The following is a 26,353-nucleotide window of genomic DNA, read 5'->3' as shown; positions in this document are numbered from 1 at the left end:
AATAGATCTCTTTTCTCAGATGCCACTGATCTACTAAAAAATACGAGAAGGACTTGATTTCAGCCTTCACGTAGGCTGAAGTCATCAACAGACATTTAATGAACCAGGAGCAATAATTCTAGATTATAAGATCCAGTATATCAGCTGTAGAGAACAATTCTTTTAAACTATGGGATCAGACTATCCTGATGTTTTCTGACATCAAATAAGCTGGGCTAGTGACGAACTTTACTCCATATTTTTCATGATAATTTGGCACGTGCGTTTCATTTATTGTTGAAGACTTCTACGTGCTGCATCATTCAGAGGATGCCCAGGCTGATGCTCAGTGGGAGGTGGGATCTGCAGTGCAACTGAGGCTTCCTCTCTATGAGGAGCAGGCACAGGTTTTGCACATAAACTCTGGGCTTTTCCCTTCCTGTGCCCCCTCTCACTTCACGTAGGCTTTCTTAATGTTACCCCAGCTGTGCTGGTGGTGCCTGCAGATCTAAGATGGCTTAATTTTAGCAAACATTTTTAGAGTGGTCCGTGTTAGACTGCTGTGCCGCTCAGCAGTGATGCATCTCTAAAGGTTATTTTTATTTTCACTGATTTTAGTGGGAACTTTGCTGATGAGGTTTCAAGTTTCACTTGAACTCCTTGTAGTTCACGGACACAGCTGTGGTTTTTTTTGTAATCCAGCAGCTACCTGCAACCTGACATCTTGTTGCAGAAAGGCCTTTCATACTCCTTGTTTTGTGAACAGAGAGTAATATTCTTGCTGAGGGAGGCTAGAGAGCCACTTACCTTTTCTCCCTTTGATATCTCTCCTGACTTGCCTGTCAAAGTATATATCACATTAGTATTATTCAAGGTACTGGTATTCAACTGACCAGCAATTACATGGAGTTTCACAAAGTACTGTGCTTTCTGTTTATTATTCAGAAGATCGTTTATCTAGAAGAGCAGAAAAACAGAGATTTATTTCAACATAGGCTTCGCCTAAAAATAATCTCATGGTGAATGCTTTTTTTCCTCCAGCTGTTACATTGCGAAAAGATACGTTTTCTCCTGAAGTGAGGTGATAGGGTCTGAATCAAACAGAGGCCTGTCTTGGTATCAGTTCACATCAGATTACACCCTCATGTCTTTGTGTGAGCAGTAATGTGCCTCCAGAATTGTCCTGACTTCAGGGAAGGTACTGGATGCTGACCACATGCATATCAACCTTTTGTTGTTGTTGTTGTTTTTTAATCTAAAAAATGTTTTTTTAATCACCCTTACATAAAAGGTCACCTGTAGGCCTCCCTGCTGAAAAATCAGATCTTTCTGCACACCCTGTCTCAACTAAGTGGAAAAAACCTTGTAAAACAATCCCGAACTTACTTGAAACATGCCTGCATTCTACCCTGACTTGTGAAATTGCTTAGTTTTTCTTTCAAGTAGTAAAAAGACAATCTCTGGACCCTAGATTTAAGTGTATCCAGAAGTGTACTAGAGTGAAAAGTTCTTTTGAACCCGTTGCATCAAAACTCTTTTAACACAGATGAGATTTCTGAAGGAGCTAAATCCCCCTCAGTTTAAAACATTCTGTTGTTTACTTACATTTGTACCTTTGAGCCCCTTGTTTGTTGGTACAAGCACAGTAAATGGTCCCAGAGTACTCAGCGGCCACTCATAGACATTTTCTTATAAGGAGAGAGGGGAAAAAAAAAAAAGTACAGTTTAAACGTATTGAAAAGCTCATTTGAGGAAGGAACTAAGTAATCTGTGTAGTCTGGGAAGATTAAGAAAGAACAATATCTGTGCTTACTAAATGTTAATTTGAGATTCTAAGATCCAAGTCATTGAAAGATGAGAGGCAGATGGGATGTGAAATCCAGGTGCTGCTGCATATTTGACACAGGATTAGGCAAAACATTCAGAATGCTTCTGGCACCCCATATTCTGTGGCATGTAGACCAGTGTGATGGACATGAAAAGTGTTTGGAGATGTGAGTTTACAGGAAGACGACCTCATGATGTGAATCAATTCCACCTTCCTGGGGTGAGGGATATGCTGCTGATAACCTGCTGGTACTGCAAATATCAGCAAACACATTGCTGGTAATAAAAGCTGATGCACTGAAAGCTAATTAAAGTTAATTTGCTACCCAGATGGTATTTCTATTCCCAAGATAGCAGTATGAGACCACTGATTCTGTAGCTGAAGGAATTAAATAATTCTAATTTTCAGCTCTTTTTCCAGAGGTTTAAAATCAGAACTAAACCCATCTTTACAGTTGCTATAGGTATGTCATACCAGAGAATATGCCCCAAAATGAATATACTGTTTTACAAAACAACGGGGACTATTATGCTGTATATTCTTGTTTTTTGAAAGACATTAATGTGGAGTGAACGTATTTTAAAATAACCTGTGCAGTTAACAGGTCTTTGTAGCTTCTGGCTAGTAAGTCAAATGGCACATTTATGTCCAAAACTTTATCAATGAACATAAAATCTGAATTATTGTTAACAAGTGCTGGCACCAAGCATGTCAGGCATTTTTCAGAGACATAAAGAGAAACAGAGAAACTGCAACTGAGCTCTCAGTGATGAGATAATGGATTTTGGTCTTCAGTGCTGAATGTGAAGGTCACTCACTGCCAGGCTTTGTTCTTGGCCAGCTATGGGATATTCTTATTCCATTCTGGTCAGGAATTCAGGAGCTTTATTTTAATTGCTGCACCCAGTTAAAAGGACTGAGCAATTATTTTAAATAGGAGGAAATTTTCCTTATTTACAAAGTTACTTGAAGATCCAACTTGATTCTAGCAGTATTTGTTCATTGCTCACATTTGTGGCATTGCAAGAGAAGATGATGAAGATGGTTATGCTCTTCTCTTCATAAGGTAGCTGCAGTAACTGTGAAAGGCTGCAAACTGTGAGCCCTGATAGGGGCTCCACCTCACCTCTGTGGACTATTAGAAACTGGGAAACCCACCAACTGTGGCTGAGGTGCTCTTGTGTGGTGTCCTGAGGGTGAAGGACACCATGGATGGGATCAGTCTCTTCCTCTTGCCTGTTTTCCAATGAAAGAAATTCCACTGCTGATGGCTGAGTACTGGGCAGGAAGGACCCAGCTGGGAATCCTTATGTTTTTTGTGGGCTTCTATGCATCATTCTAGACCAAATCTCGGTCATCCAAATCAGTGAGGGCAGGGAGGGAGAGGAGGTGGGATGATCACACTTGTCCCACTATGGGGCAAAACCCACTGGTGATACCAAATGATGTGTGAGGGATTGTGGGAATGTGCTTAGCACTTCTGCTAGGAAAATCTTGCAGATGGCATGGCACAGGGAGCAAAGGCTTTAGGTGATCAGATGGAGTCTGTGTTGAGCAGTGTGCGGTCCAGGGGCACCTTCCTGAAGCAGGGAGAATTGGGGGAAAGCAGAGCAAGATGGCCTCAAGTTGTGCCAGGGGAGGTTTAGATTGGATATCAGGAAAAAATTATTCACAGAAAAGGTTGTCAAGAATTGGAACAGGCTGCTCAGGGAAGTGGTAGAGTCACGATCCCTGGAGGTATTTAAAAGGCATTTAGATGAGGTTCTTGGGGACATGATTTAGTGGTAGAGTTAGGTTAGGTTATGTTTGGACTTGATGATCCTGAGGGTCTCTTCCAACCAAAATGATTCTATAATTCTAAGATCAACTTGGTCGCATGTGGTCACTTACCCATGAGCAATAAGGCAGATGTCAGCTTGCCTTGCCACTGTCCTCCCACCTCGGCATTCAGGTCCTGGAGGCGTTCCATGATGTTTCCGTAGCACACAAACCCATTCCCCACGGAGCCCCCCTGACACGTACACCTGTGAAGGGATCCTCATTTTAGCTGTGTGCTGGTGCACTGTGGTGTCACCGAAGCTCTTGCTAAACCTGCTCCTGGTGTTACCTATTGCTTCTCTGAAGGCATTTTCAGGAAGAACTAATGCAATTTAGTTTAATCTTTGCTTCTGTGTGCTGTAAACTATGTCAGTGGGTAGGGCAGCCTGGTAGCTGCTTGCCTGATGTGTTGTCCTTCTGTCAGCTGTGCCAGAAGGCAGTGGTGTCTGTCTTGCAGGGCCATTTTGAATGGGGGCTGCGTGACGCCCCTGGCTGCGGTGCAACCTCTGGTCCCCACGTGTTATGGTTGCTGAAGCCCAGAAAACCACTGAGACTGCCTGCCTGTGGGCAAGGGGAGGTATGGTGCAAATGTTTGGGGTGTCATCCTCACGATGGGGAGGCAGGTGTACCAAGCCCCCATTCACTATGTGGGACTCAGCAGGGTTAATGGTAGTTATTTGTGACAGGGGTGATGGCAGCTCATTAATCCTTGAGATAACTGTATGCGACTGTTAGAAAAAGGCAGGAGGGGGTGTCAGTCCTTTCAACAGAGCCAAGTGGTTGGTTGTTACCCTGCCCTTTCAAGTAATGCAACCATTGTGGGAAATGATACTTGTACTTTTAACTTTATCCTTTTTTTCTGAAACTGCCCAAGCATGAAATTTCATGCTTTTTCAGATGTATGCTTTATGTTGCTGCTGTCTCTGCACTGGAAATGGCATCCCATCTGTAACATCCTGGCTGTCCCCTGGGGACTCCAGCCTGTGAGAGATGTCACTGATGTATGGTTGATCCAGTCCTACGTATGTCCAAAACAGGCTCAGATTGTGGTGCCCATGAGAGTGACAGGCAATGCCTTGAGGTGGGCTGCATTTGAAGTAGTGTGTTGCAGTCAAGGTGAAATCTGGAGGAAATTTATAGAAGAACAACCCCAAGTGTCACACTGACATTTTCTGCCCTTTGAGGGAGGAAACACCTGATGAAAACAGAATCTTATAGCCATAAAAGGGATCAGCGTCACAAGAGAGTTGGGGAAGAAATTGTTGGTTGTCAACATGACTGACATGAGCTTGCTAATAGGTGCTGGTGGGTACAAATGGTTGTGAGTTTTAAAGAGCAACTAGAACTTGCATGTGCCTTGACCTTGTGTTAGCCTGACTGTTCAGCAGGAGAGGTAGTTAGTACTTTCTCAAAAATCTGACTCTTGAAGCCTGCCTCAACGTGAGGGGCCATTGATGCCTGCTGGTTTTGCCAATCTTAGCTCTTTCTGGTGCACTCTTCAGAAAATAAGCTCCTGCTTGGCTGCTCCTGGGAAACTGGCTGGTGGTGTCAGCTCAGTCATTTACTCATGTTCAGTGCTAAAATTAGAGCAGGTGCTTGTCAACATGTAATGCGCACAGAAAGAAACCTAACTATATTTAGGAGGCTAAACAACTATATGGTATGTGTTGCCAAATATTGGCTTTTAATGGTCCCTTTCCCAATTAAGTCTCCAGCAGGTTTTGTATTTGTTTAAGTCCTATCTACAATGATTAATCTCCCTGGATATTTTTTCTGAAGGTATGATTAGAGAATGAACGTTATTCTAGCAACTAAAAGATGTTATTTATATACCTAATGACCTAATCTTTTGCATGTGCTGGTTGTTACAATCACACATCTGCCACCCACATCCCACAGTAGTGCCAAATCATCTCCTATTTCCCATGTGTGGTCTCTACTGTAGCTGTTTCTTTGGTGATAGCAATATTTGAAAATCCCCACAGTGCCTGCAGTCTGGGTGGCTGTATATAGACTCAGAGGGGTGCTTAGATTTCGGTCAAGAGGCTCAAGCTTTGACTCCTTCTGGTCCTGAGTAAAAAATGCAGTCTAAAAGCATCTTAAATTCTGATGGAGAGCCCTCTTCATTTAAAGGGGATCTCTTGGGCAGAAGATATGTCTTTGGAGCCTGCATGAATGGTTTAAGGCTGGAGGACAGGAGCAGCTTCTCCTTGGGCGATGATCTCTTTCTTCTGATAGGGGTAGGCGGCTAAATATTGCTGTATGGGTGTACATAGTCCCCTTCGCTTCTGAGCTGAGAATTAAATAAACAGGCTTCAAAGGAGCAGAGAAATAGTTGTAGAAAAATGAAACCACCCTTGAAATATTGCACAAATCAGACACAGGTTTCAAAATAAACATCTCTTTTTCAGCAAATGGTCCTAAAGAATCAGGTGGTTAAACACAGTAATTTTCTTGGCTATAATTTCCAGGGGTACAGTGAGCTGCATAAATACCTATGTAGTTTGAAATTTACTTTTTGAGGACAGCATTGCTTATAAATGAGTAGGTACCCAGTAACATGGTTTGGATTTGGCTGCCGAAGGAAAGCATTTAGCAATTGCAGATTAGCACCTGTTATATGGGACCAAACCCTTCAACTTGTCTGTCCCCTCACCCCTTCTCTCAGCTTTGCTCTGTGTGGCTGGCTGGTGAGACTGATGAGATTGGTTTTGTCTTAACTTTGTCTGGCGGATCTGTTTTGCAACTCATCCTGTACATGGCCTTATAGGTTTTGCTTTGAATGTGCAACCTGCAGGGGCTGGGTGCCTCTAAAGAGGAACAGCTTTATAACAAACCCCACCAGACCATTTAAACTTAGCTGTTTGATGGTTTCATGATGTGCTGCATGGTCAGTATAGGCAGGACCAAAAAAGATAAGAGCTATTACTACTTCAGCTTATCCAGGAGGGGAAAGAAATTTGTATCTCTCCAGTAAAGGAGAGCTCAGCTTTCTGTCTCCATTTTACCTGAAGCTTGTATCATAGAGTTTTCATTTATGAAGCTACTAATTTCTACATTGAAGACATAGTCAGAGTGAAAATAAGAGTGAGATTAAAAAGAAAATAATTGAGTTTAGCTGAGGTAAACCTAGTTCTGTTCGGAAACCAGAGAGGTTATGGCCCAATATGCAGTACAATTCTCCACCAATTGAAGCTTTGTAGCTTCTGGGCAAGGTTAAACATAATTACTGCACTGAAGCAAGGCCACAGAAAGTGTGAACAATCACTGAGGAAAGAGGTATATGGGAACAGAATAGAGAGACAATCTTGATTTTCCAGGAGGTTGCTGTGTTCACAAGCTGTTTGTCTTTTCTACATCTTTGTATAAGAGATTTTTTCCTGTACAAATCATTGGATTCTGGAGGAAGTAGAAGTGACTCTACATGGGGGAAGATAACAGCACAACTGTGTCTTTCATAAAACCAAAAGTAAAAGAAAGGAAGCAATGTAGGTTTGTGACCTCTGTTACAGCTTTGTGGTTTAGAAGAAGTAAAAAAAAAAAAAACACCAACCACCAGAACAAGCCCTCCAAAATACATTTGAAATCTGGGATGCAGCCAAAATATAGTCTGTCATTTATCAGAAATAATTTACTGTGCTTGCACTGACCAATCGATGTTTTTCTTTGCAAAGTTCCTCCTTCATAAATGGTTTTTGCTTAGTGGGAAACTATACACTATTGTTTGATTTTTTTTTGCCAAATAATTTTATTTTGGTCTGAATCTCGGCCTTTTGTTCTGTATTTGTTTTTGCCATTAGAACTCATGATGTGCAAAGTATTTGGATTGCTTGTTTCACCCTTGCAGTCATAAATTTTTAATTTTCCCGTTCTAAAATTCTCAAAATTTCCTCAGGTGTTTAAAATTGCAATAGTGAAACAGTGACAAATTAGGAAAGAAAGGTCTGGATTTAGGTAATGTGGAATTTCATTTTAATTTTCAGCTCATGTTGTGCAGTATAGTAGTTTACTATACTAAGTATAGTAGAAGTATAGAGTAAGCGCTGTCTAAACAGTATAGTACACTCTGGAAATGAACTAGGGGATATTCTAAACATGTTTGAAATGCACAGTAGCTTATACGAAAGAGATGTTGATCTTACACTGTAAGAGAAAGCCTCATGATGAAGCAAGAACTAGCAATAAGAGTACTTTCCCAAGGGATCACTTTCTGTCTGTATAAATAATTTGTTCCCAAATTACAACTGATGGCCTGTCTTGTCTTTCACATTCAAACTCTCAGGTCCTGAAAACTAACATTTCAGGGACACCTTTTTAAACCCAGTACTAGCCACCATTGGACTATAGAAACATGTAATCCAGATTGTTCGGTTTAAGACAGCTTTAAGTTTACTGTTAAAACTGCCTTTCCTCCTAACACCTGTGTAGCAAATTTCTGTACAAGAAAACAAACTCTGCCAGAGCTTTTGCAGTTTCCCACATGGTTGTCTTAAGGCTTTGAGGAGTCTGCCGAAGTTGGTGGTGTTTTCACAGCGTGGGGGTCAGATTCCCTAGCACTAGTATAGTAAAAAGAGCCAGGGCTCCAGTGCTGTCCCAGGATAACTAATGCTGATTAATTTTTAGCATGCTGCCTGGCATGTTTCTGGCCCACACTAAGTAGCATTTTCCCAGGCAGTGCCCAAGCACAGCTGAAGAGACGGCGTGTGCCAGGGACCGCTGCCAAAAACCAGTTACTCTCTTTTGGAAGAAGAGACTTGAGCTGTGAGCCAGACCATGCTGCTTGCTCTCAGGAACAGAAAAGAGGTCCCGGTCCTTTTTATTTACTAGTGTGGAAATGACCTTTGAGTGCTATAAAAATAAAACTTAGTAGGTATTAGCAATTGGACTAGGTGAAATCGAACACTATGCTAATTGGTTGACCCTAACCCCATTAAATCTTGTAATTTGTCTTTGATAAAGAAACCATTAATGATAACTTCAAGAGGTGCTCATCCACTGGATTTGTTTTAGTAGCCTGTTTACTAGGGGGAGGAGGGAGAAACTGGATGAAAGCTTTAATAAGCAAAAAGACTCACGTAATCTGTCCTGGCGCGATCATCGAGCATTTAGCTTTTTTATGGCAGGTGTTGTTTGTTTTGCAGATGTCAGTCATGCTGCATCCTTTCCCAGGTACAAATTTTGTGTAATGCTCCTTGCATTCACAGTGGGACTAAATCAGAAGGATGGGAGAGTAGGGAGAAAAATTAGACATGCACAAATTGTGGATTTCAGTATACTTTCTGGAACTAGAGTCTAGAGATGATGCAAGTATAAAGCTTATCTTTATTTATACAACTCCCTTCTGTGTTTTACCTGCCCCAAAACACTACTGACTCTCAGATACATTTGCTTCAGATAAAGCCCTTTAGATTCATTTCTGTGATCAGAAAACATTTAAAATTAGTGTGGGTAACTCAGATATTTTACCTCTGTTCCCACAGTGCTTTGCCTCCCAAAATGAGTGCTGACACATAGTATTAACAAGCGAAGTATATCAGCACTTATATGAACACGAACTGCACGACAACCCTGGATGACTGACTCATTTTGGCCTCTTCAGGGTGTCCAGGCAAAACAGGCATCCTCTTCTGAAGTCTCGTTTTCTCATTGGCAGGAATTTTACACAAAGAAACCTGAGTCAGTGCCCAACAGCATGAATAATATGCAGTCTATATGGTCCCTTTCATTGGTAAACTTCAAAGACCCAGATTACTTTTTTCCTAAATAAATTCACTGTAGGCATTAATCTGTGGTACTTGTGTAGGAGCCTACTGGTCCTACAAGCCCCCTGCAGTCAGAGAGGGAAAATTTAACCGGGAGATGCTTCATTTCAGTGCCTTCATTTTGGGGAGGCAAATCTGAGCCAGAATATTCTAGGAAAAAGCATGAGGGGAAAGCGCCACATGGATGCATAGCAGGAGAGGTAAAGGGGTCTATGCCTGGTCACCAGCAGGGCTTATGCCAAAGCAAGGGGTACAACTTGGCCTCCCTGAGGTCTGTTCCTGTACCCTCATGGTTTTGTTTTATTCATTCAGAGGCAGCTGACATAGGAAATGTCTGGGGCAATTGTTCAACACTAACCTTTCCTGGGCCATCATATATGCAAATGGTAGACTGAGCAGGGCAGTTCCCATATGTTGCTTGGCAGGGGTCTATGGGTAAGCAGACTTGACCATCCCCTCTGTAACCTTCTCGGCAGGTACATTTGTGTTGATTTGGTCCGAGGTAAATGCAGTCAGCATTAGGATCACAGACCTCTTTGGAGCATGGGTTGATAGCTTGTGAAAAAAGAAATAAATGAATTATTGCCCCACAGTTCTGAAGCTGAAGATGAGGAATTGCCAGACCACCTCCATGCCAAACAGAGCCCTGGTAGACTAAACTTCTCATAACAGCCAAGTCCGAAGTATTGTGGCAGCATGAAGATGGAAGGGAGGAATGTGTTTATACTAACATAGCAACCAACTGTTTGTTTCTGAATAGAAATGATCTCTTAACTTGGCAAATTGAGTTCTAAACAGATTAAAACATGTAATGTCCTCATTAAAATATCACAACTATTTTCCTGTTCTCTGGTGGATTTTAACTAGAGAAGGTCAGGCAGGTGGTATGAGGTCTGGACAAGCTTTAAGCATGTGTTAGATCAGTTGGAAAATATTTCTCAGTACAATAGGCCTTCATTGTTCTCTTTCCGGTAATTAAACAATATAATGTCATCTGTTCACATATATGGAAAACTGGTCAGCAAGTGCTTTGGTTGAGTCTTCCACACTGCTGTAGTTTCAGGACTGGACTGGAAGCTCACTAGTCATTTTCATGAGCCCTTTTTGTCAAGGCAATGACATTGTTTGTCCTTGTTCATAGTCCAGCAGTGCTTGCAGAATGCCTTCTCACACCTTTGTGTCCTGTTTAAGGCTGTGGTCAAGCACACGTTGTAGCTGGAAGGTAGCAGGCCCTGGACTCATATAAAAGGTGGTGCTGCTCACTGCCTTCCCCTCTCCTCCTCCATTTTCCCCCCCTTATCTGAGACTGAGAGAGTTAGCAATGCTCAGCTTCACACTTTCAAGCCTTTTCTTGTGCTCCGATGAGAAATCGCACATGTACACACGTATTCACATGCTCAAATCAACCATAACCTTCCACCTCCAAGCAGAGTCTGGTGCAGCCACTGCTGTCCTCACGTATTTAGCTGTGCTGGAGCTGCTTGTCCTCTGCTTCCCACACCATCAAATGTAAAAGGCTCTGATTTAAGCCACAGATGACGCCAGTATCTAAAGACACTGGGACAAAGGAGCAACATCCACACAGACTGCATCAATACAAAACCTAAGAGAGGTAGCAATACTAGCATCCTTCTCTGCTGGTTGCTGCAGTTTCTTTGTCTCTTACTTGCCTGTGCTGCCTACTAAAAGATCAACACATTCCCTCAAGAGAGACTTCCTGATGTCTTGCTCTTGGATGGTGTTCAAGCCTATTCAGAGAGGATGACACCATAGTTATACATGACAGCAAGATATACATGTTCCAAGATATACATGTTCCCGGGCAGGATAAGAAATATTGTAGTTGTGGCCCAATCCAAGCCAACATTTACTAAATAGTGCTTCCAGTATCAGATACAACCATTCTTTTCATTGCAATTGGTCTTGAAGGAAGAGCTGGTGCTGTAAGACAGATTGTAAGAAAGCCTGGACTCTTGTAATAGAGGTAATTTGAACATTCATGACAAGTTGAGGAATCCTTAAAGACAGCTTTAAGGTAGACCTTTACCTCTAGCTGAGATATAATTAACTTTGTTTCGTGAAAAATAGGAAAGCTAAAATGAGCTTTACTTGTCTGTAGAGTTTACGCTTAGTGATGAAGCTGAGACACCACATGATGAGTATTCAAGAAATATAAGCCCTTGGTTGCTGTTGTTGATTTTTATGGAAGTAAACTACGAGGTAGAACTTTAGCAAGTAGAGGTGTGTGATGAGAATGGATTTGTTAGCACTGATGACCTAGTATCTACGCTATGTATTTCACAGGGGTTTTGTTTGCTTTAGTCTGGTTGCATGGACTGAAGCTTGTTAGCAATTGAACTTATGTGCTTCCGAAGCACATTTTAGGGCTTAGTTTAATCTTGAAGGAACCTAGTTTGTACACGAGGCTGCTTTGGGATGTGAACCAAAGAACAGTTAGATGGTAGGATTTGTTTCAAAAGCATACTCAGTATCTGTACTGTAATACCAATGATGTTGTATACAAAGAACTCGGTGGATGTGGACATTACTCACGTTCACATTGTGTACCATCCCCATGGTAGTTGGGCAGACATGTGCATTGCAGTTGTTTTCCATCCTCTCCTGAGGCAGTGCATCTGGAGTTCGCAGGGCACACCAAGGCCTCACATTCAGCTATCGCTGAGGAACAGAAGGTGAGAGGTTAAGTTGTGTTTGTTTGCTGTGACTGGAGGCATTGCATTTTGCAGTATAATAGTTCAAAGTACACCTGATCTAGAGACTATTGATCCCATCACTGTCATCAGTTTTCTGGTGATTAAAGCGGGGATGATGCTTATGGGAGCTTACACACAGGATTTGAGGTTCAGTGCATGTTTGGCTGCCCTGAAGCAACTAAGCCAAGGCTAATTTTATGTTTATCCTCACCAGTTCTAACTGTATCAGAGCTGTTGAATATACCTTACATACAAAGCAATCTACTTACGCTGATCACAGCTGAGCCCTTTGTATCCAGACAAGCAAGCGCAACTTCCATCCCCTGTAATTCCACTGTTGCATACTCCATGAATGCAGTTGCAAACTATATGGAGAGATGGATTGATTTTACTGAATAATATTGGTTTCTGGAAAGACATCGTTGGTGGTTACCCATAGCAGATAGTGTTCCAGCCAACATCTTTGGCCAAACCAAGCTTTGACCTGAGTTTCTGAATTCATAAGCTTCCATTAATGAGACAATCAATGCTCAACACTTGCATACATCAGTAAAGAACATACCGATTTTTGCAGGTTGTTAATAGCCTAGGGCCTGAAAATCTTTAGGACACACACTATGAACACCAAACTTACTAGCTGCTAATACCATAAAACTTGTGAAATTTGACATACAATCTTGAGCCAAAATTGAATATAATTTGTATCAGAGACCATTTTTGTAACTGTTACAAATTGCTCATTTTTCCTTTAATTCTGTTTGCCTCTCAAACACCTCCAGAAGAGATGAGTTTAACGACCTTTTTTTTTTTCCTCCTAAACAGAATTTATTTAGTTAAAAGGAAAATTAATCACTGTATAGGTCAGGCTTTTTTCTGGTCCTGTTCCTATATTCTGTCATTTCTGGTTATAAACCTTGTGGCAATATGAACACAAGATGTTGTATTCAGAGTCCAGGAAACTATGAGACACTTTTGTAAGTGGTTTTGGAAGCCTTACGTATACTTAAAAAGCTTTATAGTTATAACTGTGTCAATTATGGTAATGACATTTTTAAAAAAGGCCATTCAGAGTTACACTTGGAAAAGCTTCTAAGATGTACAGACTTCTATTGGTGACTTCATGTTTAAGCTGCAGTGATGTAGTGTGTCCTCTTCCCTTTAGAAACATATCCTGTGTTCATGCAAATCACTTACACTAATTAATTAGTGACATTCTACCTATGTTACTAGTCTTAATATAAAACCCAGGAACACCTGAGGTATTGCTGAAAAGCAGTTAGTCACAAATGCACAGTATTTATAGGTGCTTGGAAAACCTGGAGAAGCTCAAATATCTGAAAACTGAAGTGTAAAATATTGCTTAAATTAATATGCTGTTGAGTCCTCTGGTAGCTGCTCAGAAAATAATTACATTTACAATATTGAATTCATTCAAGTACCCTATTTTCATGAAAATGTTGGCTCAGTTAAATTTCTGTGTATCAACACTGGCATCCAGTGGACAACTGGTGGAAAAAAAGGGCCTTTGCGTCAGCAGTGGTATAGAGTGAGCATAGAAAGGCCAATACAGATCGTTTGAAGTGAGACCATTCGTGACTCTTTTCATAAGTAACTCCTTGTAGATCTTGAAGGAACAAAAAGATTTTTAGTTACAGATAAACAACTATTACCAGTTAAGAAAGAGACGTTTCTTAATATATTTTTTTTTTTAGGCAGCTTTCTGATGTTTTTGTTTAATGCTCAGCAGGGCTCAGGAAAGTAAATAAAATACTAGAAATCACTAAGAAACAGGCAAAACTGGAAAATATATGAAAGTGTACACTTGCGATCCATACACATTTTAAATACTGCACATAGCTCTGGTTTCTCCCTCAATGTCCTGTTTCCCCTAATTGAAGTATGGCCAACCAGTGCAAGGATCTACCAGCCAAAAATGAAAACTAAACCAATTTTTTTCCCCCACACTTTTGATCAAATTATGGAGCTCCTTGGCACAGAATATTGTGGAGAGCAAAAGCAGAATTGTACTCAGAGGCAAGGCAGATGATTTATGCAACCTGGATCTCCAATACGAGATGCTAAGCTATGACTTTTGGACTGATTTAGAATGGCCTTTTTTGGGTCAGGTATACTGATTTAAATACCACATGAGTATTTTGTGCCTTAATACAGAAGCTCCAGTTTGTAGATGGGTTTAAAAAGCATATATAAAAGCTGTAAGCCACTACAAATTAAGCGTTTGTATGTTCCCACCCAATATTTTAAGTACTATAACAACCTTCTGTATTTAGGGAAAATAAATGCTATTGCATGATTTAGGTTGAAAAGTGGATAACATGGTAAGTGTCTATCAGGGAGGCATACCTGCAGGAGCACGGAGATGATTCTAATCCTTAATTTATTTGACTGTTGGCTATAACAAAGGTATTTAAGATAAGATCAAGATATTTTTGTTGTGCTACACTGAGAGTGTTGTCTGTACAGTCCTGAGCTGAATCCAGCCCCACTGTGAATGAGGAAATGCCTATCTATTATACTTTCCCCGTTGTGTTCCCTGAAGCAGACAGCTGCTCCTGATGGGAAACCTTTAGACCCTCTATCCATTTGGGATTTGATAGTGTCTGAATACAGCTTTCACTCACCCTCCTGTCACCACTCCAGTTAAGAAACCTCAAACTTACCTGATGTGCAGTGAGGGCCAAATAAATTATCTTCAGCACATTTTTCACAGGCTGTCCCACCAAAACCTTTCTGTAAATTACAGGATGGAAATAAAAACATAAGTTTATCACCTGTATCTATATAGATAGATATATGCTTAGCAGCCTGAAAACAGTATCTTTAGCTGCCAAAAGAAAACAACATAGAAGGTTCAGTCAGCAAATCAGAAATGACTACTGTGATCTAGAATGATTATTTTTCCTCTCCCTGTCTTTCTTTTTTTTTAAATTTTAAATGTAAATTTTTAGCCCGTGAGACTTCAGCTCAAATCAGATGTTCTGAATGTCAACTTAAAAACAGTGATCAAGCCTAATGGCCAAATCATTCTTACAGTTAGTTAAGTTGTATTTTCTGACTACTTCTCGCTCTGTGTCTTTTTTACATGTCCCCAGATGTCCTTTTTATGTAATGGAAAGATTAACCAGTAGAGGGGGAAGTAGAAAAGATTTGTTGGAGTTATTAAGCACTGCACATTGCATTCTCAGCACAGGAATATTGTACTGAGAGTATTAGACCCAAGTATAAGTCCTTTACGATTAGGGGAAAAAAGTCATAAGTAATAACACGCTCTTAAAAAAATGAGGAACTCAAACCACCTGTTTCAGGGAGATGAGATAGAAGAGTTCCTTAATAATATCACCCAAACATGTTTGAGTCTGTAGAAATAATAGTGTGAAGATTAGTGCAAACCAAACCAAAAATGAACACCAAGAAGATAATCTCTGCTATTTCTGAAATATTTTCTTTAATGTATTTATACGGCATAACATGCATTATTTCTCAGCAGAGCTTACATGCTATTGTTGTATTTTTTCATTTAAAAGAAGAGACATACCTGACAGGTGCACGTTCCATCCCCGTTTATACCCTGGGAGCAGCGTCCTCTCCTGTTGCACGGTGACGCAGCTCCTCCTGGGCAGGCTAGAAATGACAATGTTAAAGCCATCAGTCAGCTTGCTCTGACCCTTCTGTTGCCCTTGGACATTAGGGGTGACAAGCCCGGAGGCTGCAGGGTTTTGGGCCACATAAGAACCTCCAGTCACTGCTGCTATTTTGCAGCTGCTCAAGTCTTCTCATGAAAATCTTGTTTTCAGTAGAGGCCAGCACCTTCTCTAGTACTAGAACGTAAGCTAGTGACCATAATCAATAGATTGTACAAAAAATAGTTTTCTCATTCTAAAGTACCATATTGATTTTGTCCCTGCTGATCCACCTCTTTCTGCAGACACTCTAAACTGTTATATTTTTTTATATGAGTTTGCCTGACTGCTTCTTCTATTTATTAACACAACTCCGACTGAGAATTTGCTATCAGAATCATATTTGATGTTAAATTAAAGTTTGAATAAGCCTTTTTATTTTCCCCACAAATTGCATTTACTTTTTTGTGGAAAGTTTTTCATTTTACCTGCTACCTTCCATAAGACAGTGATATTTGATTCCAATGATCTATGAAATTGAAGTTTGGATATCTCATAACCCACTTCTGCCCAATGGGCTGTGGACACTAGTAAAACTGTGTGCCATTGATGCGCTATGCTCTTCAGATCCTCTGGTGCTCAAACATGATTATAGGCAGTAGTAACCCAGGTGAGACAGAGTCTGATCAAAAACCCCAGACATCAGGAGAGGCTAAGAAACAATAACTGCATTTCCAAATCAAAATAATTTAACTTTTTGACTGAAATTTTTCAATATTCAAATTTTTAGGAGAAGGAAATGCATGTTTTTAGTCAGATTATTCTGTACTTTTTTCCCCCTATAAGAGATACACTTTTATAGTTGTGATGCCTCTCTGTGGAAATGATTTACTAAGTCCCTTCTCATTAGGAATCATAATCCTGATGCAGGTGGTATTTAAATGTTGCAAAGTTGAACTCTCCTCATAGGTTTTCTGCTGTACCGTAGCGGTAGATTTATTGCTTATAAAGAGTCTCAGTTTGTTGTATGTCAGCTAAGATGGGTAGCACTGGATTTATGCTCCCACTGAGTAATTTAATCCTGGTTTAGAGTGTTTAAGTGATATGGAAGTTTTCATGAAAATTAATTTGATTTTGTAGAGTGATGAGCAAATAAATGGACTTATATATGTATACATCTAATTTTAGTAAGGGCTTTGGATTTATATCAGTTCATCAGTATTCCTTAATTATGAGTTTGTGAGGTCTGTTGGATCTAAGTGAGCTTTTTATGAGAAAAAACAAGAAATTTAGAGATGAACATTTTAGTGCAGTTCATTTAATACATACTGAAATAAAAAAGATTTATTAAGAGTTGAGATAGAATAACTGGAAGTGAGGTAAAGTAATAGATGCATATACTTTAAACTGGTTTTAAGCAAATCTTGTTTTCTGGGTACTGCGTGATAGCTAAATGTCATCTTTAGGACTCACACTGGTGCAAACTGTTTAATATTTGGTCTGAATAGAAACAAATTTAACTGCACTGTGATTTTACTTAATATGCAAAGATAGAAAATACGCAGAGTTTATGGTATAATTTCTAAGAAAAGATGCTTTAAAATTGTTGACAAAATGTTGTGGGGTTTTTTTTGCAGTTGATATTCATTACCCTTCCCCTTGTCTTCACTGCCTGTTGTCTTTTGTTTTGATACCACTACCAAGGGACAGTTTATCAGAAGTTTAGCAAAATTGCCACATTGCTGTGGAAGTTTGGTCAGGCAGATAAAGCACTTCCCTTGGCTCGCGGGGCTGCGGGAGGCAGCGCTGGGACACCAGAGCGATGCTGGCACGAGCCCGGTGCTGCGGAGAAGGGAGACCTTTGCTTTTGTTGAGGATGTTTTTCTTGAGAAGTAGTAAGAAAGAGATGTTTCTGCTTAGCTCCTACACCTGTCAGAGACTGAAGGCCAAATCTTTATACCTAGGCAAAAAGAGTTGAAGTCTATCTGCTTTTTTTTTGGCTCATAGAGTTTAATTCATCACTTCCTACATGTTTTCAAATGCTGACTCTTGGATTACTTCTCTTCACCTGACACCTTGCAGGCTGAAGCAGGGGGCAGAGCTTGTAAAGCTGTATTTTGGACCACATAATTTGATAGAATTATGCTTATTATCTCTCTATTATTGGCTTTTTTTTTCTTTTTGTTCAGTTTTTACTTTTTCCTTTATTCTTACAGCGCCTTCTACTCAGTTGTTCATACCATGCACCTTTCAGTTTGTACCCAGGCTTTTCTTTGGAGCCATCCAAATATTTGCCCAGAGTGGAAGCCCGAGCTGGGGTAGGGAGTAGCTCCCACTGATGCCCATCAGTTACACATCTGGGGCATCTGAGCTCCACCAGCTTTGACATCTGTGGCTGGATGATACTGGCAGTGTTAAAAGGCTGTGCTCTTTTCCCTTGGACCTTTTCCATGCAGTACTTTTCCCTTTTTCCTTGATGTCTTTTACAGAAGGATGGCGTGCAGCTCATTGTCTCAGGGTGCTTCATGGGGAGGGAAGGGGACAAAACATCTTCCACTCACACTGTGTATTTCAGCATGCACTATCTTTTAAGGAAGTCAGAGTGCTATTTAAGACCTAATTTTGTCATTACTATCAGATGCTTAGTGTTGAGTAACCCCTACTCAGGGGTTTTTTTGGCCTCAGGAAGGACCCGCTTTCCTCCAAACACTTCAAGGCACATCGTATGTTCTTAGAGAGATTGAGATAATGCAAAGAGCTATTTTCTTCCTCCAAATTACAGCAGAAACAATGCTGAGACCTTGATTCCTTTGCATTTTGGGGCCAGGAAGTTTGTCCAAAGGAAGAGATGGCTTCTTCACCTCTGCAGCCTCCTGCCTGCAGCAGTGCAGGCAGGGCCTTGGCTTAAGGGCAGCGAGCTCTGTCCCCTTCTATCATAGAATCACAGAATGTCCTGAGTTGGAAGGGACTCACAAGGATCATTGAGTCTAACTGCTGTCCCTGCATTGGACAACTCCAAAATTCACACCATGTGTCTGAGGGCTTGTCCAGTCTCTTCTTGAACACTGTCAGGCTTGGGGCCGTGACACCTCCCTTGGGCGCTTGTTTCAGTGCTTCACCACCCTCTGGGTGAAGAACCTTTTCCTAGTATCCAACACAAACACCAATGCCTCTTCTGTGGCCTCCCAGAATACCCTGAAGCATGGGATGACAGTCACATGTAATGTTGCCTTCCTCCTACTAGGCACTGATGCTGCATTTGGTGGAAAAGTGGTAAATCACCACACAAATGGTCATCTTCAGAAGAAGACAGGACCACACACTATGTACTCAGCTATTCATCTGTCTTTTCTATAGAAGTATCTGTGAGTTGGAGTTTGGCTATTTTGCTTTCGCAGATAAATGATTGGTATCTACATCATAGTTCAGGTCATGTTAACATTATTTTTTTCAAATTAGTTTTGTGCAGAAAAGTATTTCACAGACATTGAACCAGACCTTGACCCCATTAGCTAAAGGAGGAAATGCTCTGTCTGGGCGGGAAAAGTTCCTCTGCAGATCTTGATGCCCACCTCAGCAGCCTGGTTTGATGCATTTGTGTGAAGATGCTGAAAGGTCTTTACTGGGGAAGGGGCAGCAGGAGAGGCACTCCTCATTGCCCCTGCTTCACTAAAGGCGTTTAGCTTTCAGTGGCAGCTCAAATAACTTGGAGGGAAAAACTCTTTCAGTTTGGGCTGAAAGAAAAGACTCTCCTTGCATCAAAAAGTAAAGAATTAAAGAGATTTGGAAATTATTTCAGGCTCAGGTGAGGGTATTTTTGACCTAAAATGAAACACTGAAACTTGTGGTTTGAAAACTTTAAATTTAAAATCCATTGTGGGGATCCTCCCAAGTGAAAAGTCATTTTGCAGACATTCACTAAAATGATTTGTTTTGAAAATCTCAAACCCAAGGGGGTTCCCTGAGTTTTAGGAGTTTTTCTATTATTCTTTCTTTTTAAATGAAACTTTGAACATGCTTTTTTTTTTTTTTTTTCTCCAAAACCTCTGTGTTTTACCTGAAAACTGCTGTTTATTTCCACTCCTGTAATAAGCTCTGATGAACAAACTTCTCATGGAAATAGTTTTGGGAACAAGAAAAATCACTGCTTTACTTCGACTCAAACTCTGTCAAAACAAACAAATAAACAAAACTGAGCTTACCCATGCAGTCTGGGCCCCAGTGCCCCTGGCAGCACTCAGGTTGTTCAAATTCCTTCATGCAATGGTGCCGACATCCAGGAAAAGAAAGTGTGTGTGTTTTAATTTCTAGGTAATACCTGAGGAAAAGAAGTTGGGGCTGCTTTAGAGTACTTAAAAGTCTCCTATGGGGAAAAATGAAATTCTTAACCTTCTGATGTCAGATAAAAGCACTTTAAGCTTAGTTGTACTGATCTGTTTTTTCTTCATTAAAACATACATTGCACATTTATGTCTATAAAGATCCTTGGGACTGTTTCTTTTGCACAGTATATGTTTTTTTTTCATTTATGCAACTTAAACACAGCAGTTTTCTCTAATTTTTTATTTGAAATAGCATTTTAAGAAATATTTAATATCAAGGATCTTTAAATGCTAAGTGAGCTTAAAATAGTTATTTACATTTTCCCTAAAATACTGCTTTTCTTTTTCTAATCTGAAAGAAAGACTTCAAATTTGTTTTTAGATATTTTTTCCTGCCCTTTCCCCACCCCCATCTGTTTTATATATAATATATGATATGAATGATATATAAATATCAAGTATGCAGAATAAAAAAGGAAGTGATTTTCTGATACTGCTCAAAAGAAAATCTTTTAGGCCATTGATAGCAATGTTTATTTTCCTCATATCCCTCATATTGTTTGCTCATTAACTTTAAGCTTAAATCCTCTGAGTGAAGCTTGAGTTCTGGAGTTAGTGAAGCCATGTTTCTTAAGAAAATTGAATTCTAATAGAACATTTGTAGTAAGAACGAACATTTTGTATTTCATGGAGAACAATATTCATGGTAAAAAGCACAAACAGAAGGGATACCTGCAGTCTGGTATGCCAGTCCCATTAGTAATTTTGGTGTAACCAGCCGGGCACCGAGTTTTGAGATTTAAAGAGCAAGGTACACATTCAGTTTTCATTCGAAGGAGCAGCTTTTGATCACACTGCTTCTTCATCTGTAATAGGAAAAGATGAATTAAAAAGAAGGAAAAAATTCTCTGCATTGGTTTAATTCCACCCTCAGCGTGATTGCTGGAAAGTGACAAAATTAACTCGTCTTTATTCTCACTCACAGACACAAGCGCTATCTGTTCAGCAGGAGCTCCCAGCTCTAGAGGTAAACAAAGTAATAGACTACATCTTAAGGCTTTGCAGTAGTCTTGTTTGCACAAAATATGTCTAACCACTGCAGGATAAATGCTTCTAAGTGTCATAGCTTTTTTGGGAATATTGTATCAACAAATGCTAAGTGCAGACAGGCTATCAAGAAAGCATCAGCCTTTAGTTCTGAAGTTGTTTCACAAACCCAAGGCAAGAATGGAGAACAAGAAGTGCTGGCAAGTGCCTTCTCCATTCAATGGCAAAATTAAACATAAGGTGTGAAGTTGCTCGTGCCTCCATGCACACAGAGCACAGCTCAAGTCTTTGGTCGTATCAAAAGGCAAGTTTCATATTATCAGCACCACTGTATCGAACTAAAGGACTACACCTGATATTTTTAAATTGACACAAAAGAACGATGTCTAGTTTTGCATTGAAATCTGGCAGAAGTTAAGGGCCTGACCCCACTAGAGCACACTGAGAAGTGCAGGCTCCTTTTTCTTTTTTTCTTTCTTTCTTTCTTTTTTTACCTAGGGAAAGCCACAGAATGAACCAGCCCGGCTTGGGAAACCTGGCCACAGTCCTCCAGATCAACTGCCAAGGGCTTGTATCCCTTGTTGTGGAGGTCCCAGTTTCAAGAATGCAAATCTGACAAATGCCTTGAGAAGGTGGCAAAAGGGAGAAAAGGTTTAAGGTGTTGTTACAGCAGTGATATTGTATTTTTTGGTTGTAAAATCATAGATTTGAAAATGACTGTATAGCAAAAATAGTGCCTATTTCCTACTACTTAAACAGTTGAGGTATTTTAAAGCAAAAAGTCTTTGCTGAACTCTATCTAATGTTGGCTTTGTCTTCTTTCTGAGTGTTTGTAGAAGTAAGTTCATAATTCACAAAGGGTGAGAAAAGATCTGATGTCAAATATGGTCTTTAAAAACCAACATATAGTAATGAATGAAATCATCATTCTTGGAGAGGAAGTACTCTAAATTGCTCCATTTTCTATTCCAAGATAATATTTTATCCACTGTGCTCTAAGTATGGACCCATTTAGGTGGTCTTAACCTACTCAAGCAATATCGACCATGACATGCTTCCTATCTGACACAATAGAATTGAAGTGAACTCTCTGAATGGGATTTTAATTAAGCAGCCAAGTAGTCAATTAAGGCAACTTCTGAATCATTGCCAGGCCAATGTGAGGAGATGCTTAAGGTTTATCTCAAAAAACTGTACCTCTCAACTGTGTGTGCGTGCGTGCATGTATGTAGGGGCCAGTTCTAGCAGCATCATCCATTTGAAAATATTGTCTATTCCAAGCCATCACTCCAAAGGATGGGCCTGTTGCAGTGCTGTCATGTGTTGCTCAATGGATATCTTCCAGTATTTCTGTCCAGGGATTCCCAAGCAAAACATGTGCACATGCAATCCTGTGCTGTCCAGGTAGTACTGGACCTTCTGGGGCACACGTGGGGTGTTGCAGCCTCATTGCAGAAGCTCAGAGTTGGCCTGGGTGGGTACACTGGCACCTTGGGCAGGATTTCTATGTGTGTTACAGTCTGGTAGTCCTGCATGAAGCCCACATCCCAGAGGTTTCTCCCCTTGTTAGTTATTCTTTCTTCACTGTTTGTGACAATAGCATATTTATTTCAGTAGTGAAGATTGTGAGGATGTATCACAGACACTGATAAGAAGATTAACTTGCATGAGCTCTGAGGGACTCAGCTTAATATTCATCACCCAGTTATAAGTACATTTCAACACCTATTTAGTTGTCAAATTTTGGTCTTTATAAATATACTGTTGAAATCTGAGTAACATTCAAGTCTCTGGGTAGTGAAACCTCTTACTGTTGCGCAGATGCATTTCAGGTGTCTTTGAAATAAAAATGAGACCATTTTCCAGATGAGGGTATAATGTGGATACAGCTCTATCAGACACTTGGCAAAGCAGTGGCGAGCAGTGGCCTGCTGGGCGCAGCCTCCCTGCCCTCTCAGCAAAGCATGATGCTGGTGGGCACTGGTCTGACCTGGCGCTTTGAGCTTTATTACCAAGGCAGCTACCAAAAACTCAAACCAGAGCATCTCTGCACCTTGCTTCTCACCCCAAACCACCTTATGAGGCACCAACACAAGGGAAGTTTTGAACACTTCAGGCTTTTCAAAACCCTGGTGCTCAGCACCAGTGCAGCCACCTTAACAACCCATCCTTAATGGGAGATGGCTCATGCAGCAGAGCAAGAACCAGCACAGTACAAATGTGCAGTCTGGGCACATCTCATTCCTCTGAGAATTTCCACCAAGTCAAATCAGTACTGTTAATGTTAAAGAATCATAAACTCAGAATGTTGGCTGATTTTGCTGAGTTTTTAACCAAGTATGCTACTGAAGCCTGCTCCTTGCAGGTGCTTGGGCTAAGCCATGAAGACTCTGGATAAACTGCTGCACTTATAGGATACTAACATTCAGAAGTGAAAAAGCTGTTGGTAGGAGCAGCTGAAATTATCTCACTGCAGCACTTGCCATCAAAATGACACCCCACAAAATTTCATTTTTGGAACAAGAAAATTTCAAAGACATTTTGAAAATATAAAATCTAAATAAAAAGAGGTTATACACTTTCCTTACTATCAGCTATAAAAAAATGCTTGTTTTAGACTGGTAGGATGATTTCCACTTTCATTTCCTCATTTCCCCTTTTTGCTGTTAGGAAAATGAAGGGAAAGTGGTTGGCTAATGTTGGCTTTGTCTTCTTTCTGAGTGTTTGCAGAAGTAAGTTCATAATTCACAAAGGGTGAGAAAAGATCTGATGTCAAATATGGTCTTTAAAAACCAACATATAGTAACCAACTTTGTTAGTGGTTGGTTTTTTTTGGAGATAGAACAGTTTAACACATTTCCCAGTGTACTCTTTGTACTCTTTAAAGTATTTTTTTTCCTTTTAAAACAAACAAACAAACAAAGTAACCTCTCTGAGTGGCTTTGTCCACCCCTCCCAATTTCTTCCTGTCCTTTTGTTTCCTATTTTACAAGTATTTTTTCTCCAGAACACAGTAATTTAAAGCCTCCCATTGTGAGACAGTTTAAACAAGTGAATGTCTCACTGTTGACCTCCTGGTTCAGATTTGTAACCCAACATTTTCTGCCTCTCTACGAGGGTGGTGAAAACAGATTTTGTGATATTCCACAGATCCATAGGATTTGTACACGACAAGTGTACCACTTCCCCAAAGTCTACAAATCTCCAACTTATAACTTCATACAATAGCTTCCAATAGCTCAGTTCCCTAGATTTTTTCCCACCTATCTGAAATAGCTTTTCCTACTTGTGGTTAGTAGAATGGATAATTTTCACTGTGGAAATTTTTTTGCTTTCAGCTTCTAACTTGTCAGAAATGCTAAATGTTTTCTTTTGTTGCTTTTGATGAATGTGTCAGCTACAGTATATTGCCAGGTTTGCCATTTTTAGACACTTTTTCAGTGTATTCATGGCATATCCTTTGAGCCAAATTCTCCTGTGGAATAAACAGAAGCATTTCTGTTGTTTCAGAGGACAGAATTGCAGAGCTCTGAGTTTATAATCCAGTGTCATCTACACCAGTGACTGTTAAAGTGGTTTTTTTTTCTATAAGGTACTTCTCTAAGATAACTATTCTCTTTATAACAGTAAAACAACCCCCAGTCCTATAGTGTAATACAGGCATATAATAATTACTTAAATAGAAAGCTGCTGCTTACCTCATCTGAGACTTGTGATGTCGAACACAGTTTCGCTGCAGCCAAAAATGCCAAAAATAATAAAACAACTGGATTGTTTTCCATCGTGAAGGATTTGATTTTTTTTTATTCCTTCAGAGCACTCCAGACATGAGAACTAAAATTCTGACGTAAAGAGATTGTTAGAGCTGCTATTTCTTTTGCATTCTTAGGCAAATAGTTTAACAGGACTCTTGTCTTCCTGAAGGAAAATGAGTGAAGGATACACCATGTGAAGCTTGCCTGCAGGCAGGATAAATTCCAAAATGCAGGGTCTTTGCTGAAAGTTTTCACTGCAAAGCTGAATAAACTGTTCCGAACTGAATGACAGGATATCCTGATGGGGCTCTGTGCATTTATCCCTCTCTGTTGACAGTGCAAAACCAAGGACACTGAACTGTTGTGACAGAAGATGTTTTCTGCTTTTAGGTGGGCATGGATAGGGGACTGGTGCTTGTTATCGTTACAGTTGTTCAACTGACCTAAGGCAGAGCAAAGGGTCTCTGGAAGTTGGCTTGTCAGCCCGAATAACGTAAGGATGGATCCCATGAATGTGGTTCTAGAAGAAATATAATAGTACTGACTTTATATAGGAGGCCAAAAGAACATCTTCTAGCTTTGGTTAGCCAATAAAAAGGGGATTTAAAAAAAAAATATATATATATATTTTACTAAATAATTTTGACTGATTTCCTGGAGCAAAGCAAAGGAACACTAACTTGGCTATGTTGCCTGCATATGATTGGGAGGGATCCGTAGACAGACATCTTAAGTTGTCTAAATCAAAATTGTTTCTCTTTCTTCTTGGAGTTCTTCAGTTATTTTCTAGTGCTGCTCTTTGCTGCTGCTCTGGTCAGTTTTGTAAGGGCAACTTCTCCCATTTCTTAAATAGCTAAGAGTTTGACTGCTTCCACAAAGCTTTGCTTTGTGCCCCTGATGTGAATTTTCAATCTTTTTAAGGCAATCCATAAGCATGCCTTAATACAAAGTTGCATTTTAAAACTATAGTACGCTTTTGACTGAAGAATCCACAGAAGTACAGTCTGGTAAAATACAGTGCTTAATCCCACATTCCTATTTGTAGTCATTGCTAGATGATGGCATTCACCTTTAGACCACAAATGTGATGCTTGATGAAGTTGTAACCTATTATCTTGAATTCTGCATTGTTTTCTTAAAGAACTTAGTGGTGATACATTTATAATACACAAATTCATTTACTGTTCTTCTATGCTCTAACTGTAAGCTGAAAAATTGATGGTAGGAGATGGCAGGGCAAGATGTTTCCTGCAAGCTCATCAGATCCTGTTCCTTTCTGCTATACAATGAGGAAAGTTAATCATTTCTTGTTTATGCAGACAAGATAGCAGCCAGTGGTCGTGACGTACATGCTGATGGTACATATGGCCCTGAGAGTTGCTGCTTCTCTTTTTAGAGGTCAAGGCCTTTCACGCTACTTCAGTTTTGCATACAGTGTATAACCTGGCCTGGCGGAAGAAATGGCTCAGGTTTTTCTCCAAAAGAGC

The 26,353-nt window shown here is 40.2% G+C and overlaps 1 protein-coding gene across 1 annotated transcript in view; it reads right to left on the bottom strand.

Annotated features, from left to right (window-relative positions):
• STAB2 (stabilin 2) overlaps nucleotides 1–24,893 on the bottom strand; it is a gene marked incomplete at its 5' end in the record, with an annotated part of 86,004 nt that extends 61,111 nt beyond the window's left edge. Inside the window, 12 exons of the mRNA XM_080358598.1 lie at nucleotides 787–936; nucleotides 1,585–1,667; nucleotides 3,698–3,831; nucleotides 8,701–8,834; nucleotides 9,746–9,942; nucleotides 11,941–12,066; nucleotides 12,371–12,466; nucleotides 14,783–14,852; nucleotides 15,658–15,743; nucleotides 19,945–20,060; nucleotides 20,797–20,930; nucleotides 24,810–24,893. Coding sequence (XP_080214724.1) covers nucleotides 787–936; nucleotides 1,585–1,667; nucleotides 3,698–3,831; nucleotides 8,701–8,834; nucleotides 9,746–9,942; nucleotides 11,941–12,066; nucleotides 12,371–12,466; nucleotides 14,783–14,852; nucleotides 15,658–15,743; nucleotides 19,945–20,060; nucleotides 20,797–20,930; nucleotides 24,810–24,893 — 1,410 coding nt within the window. The remainder of the gene's footprint in view (nucleotides 1–786; nucleotides 937–1,584; nucleotides 1,668–3,697; nucleotides 3,832–8,700; nucleotides 8,835–9,745; nucleotides 9,943–11,940; nucleotides 12,067–12,370; nucleotides 12,467–14,782; nucleotides 14,853–15,657; nucleotides 15,744–19,944; nucleotides 20,061–20,796; nucleotides 20,931–24,809) is intronic.
• Nucleotides 24,894–26,353: the final 1,460 nt, after the last annotated feature.

This window comes from Nesoenas mayeri (genome assembly GCF_963082525.1).
Source record: "Nesoenas mayeri genome assembly, chromosome: 1".
Taxonomy (NCBI): Eukaryota; Metazoa; Chordata; class Aves; order Columbiformes; family Columbidae; genus Nesoenas; species Nesoenas mayeri.
This window is presented reverse-complemented; position numbering and strand designations above follow the sequence as displayed.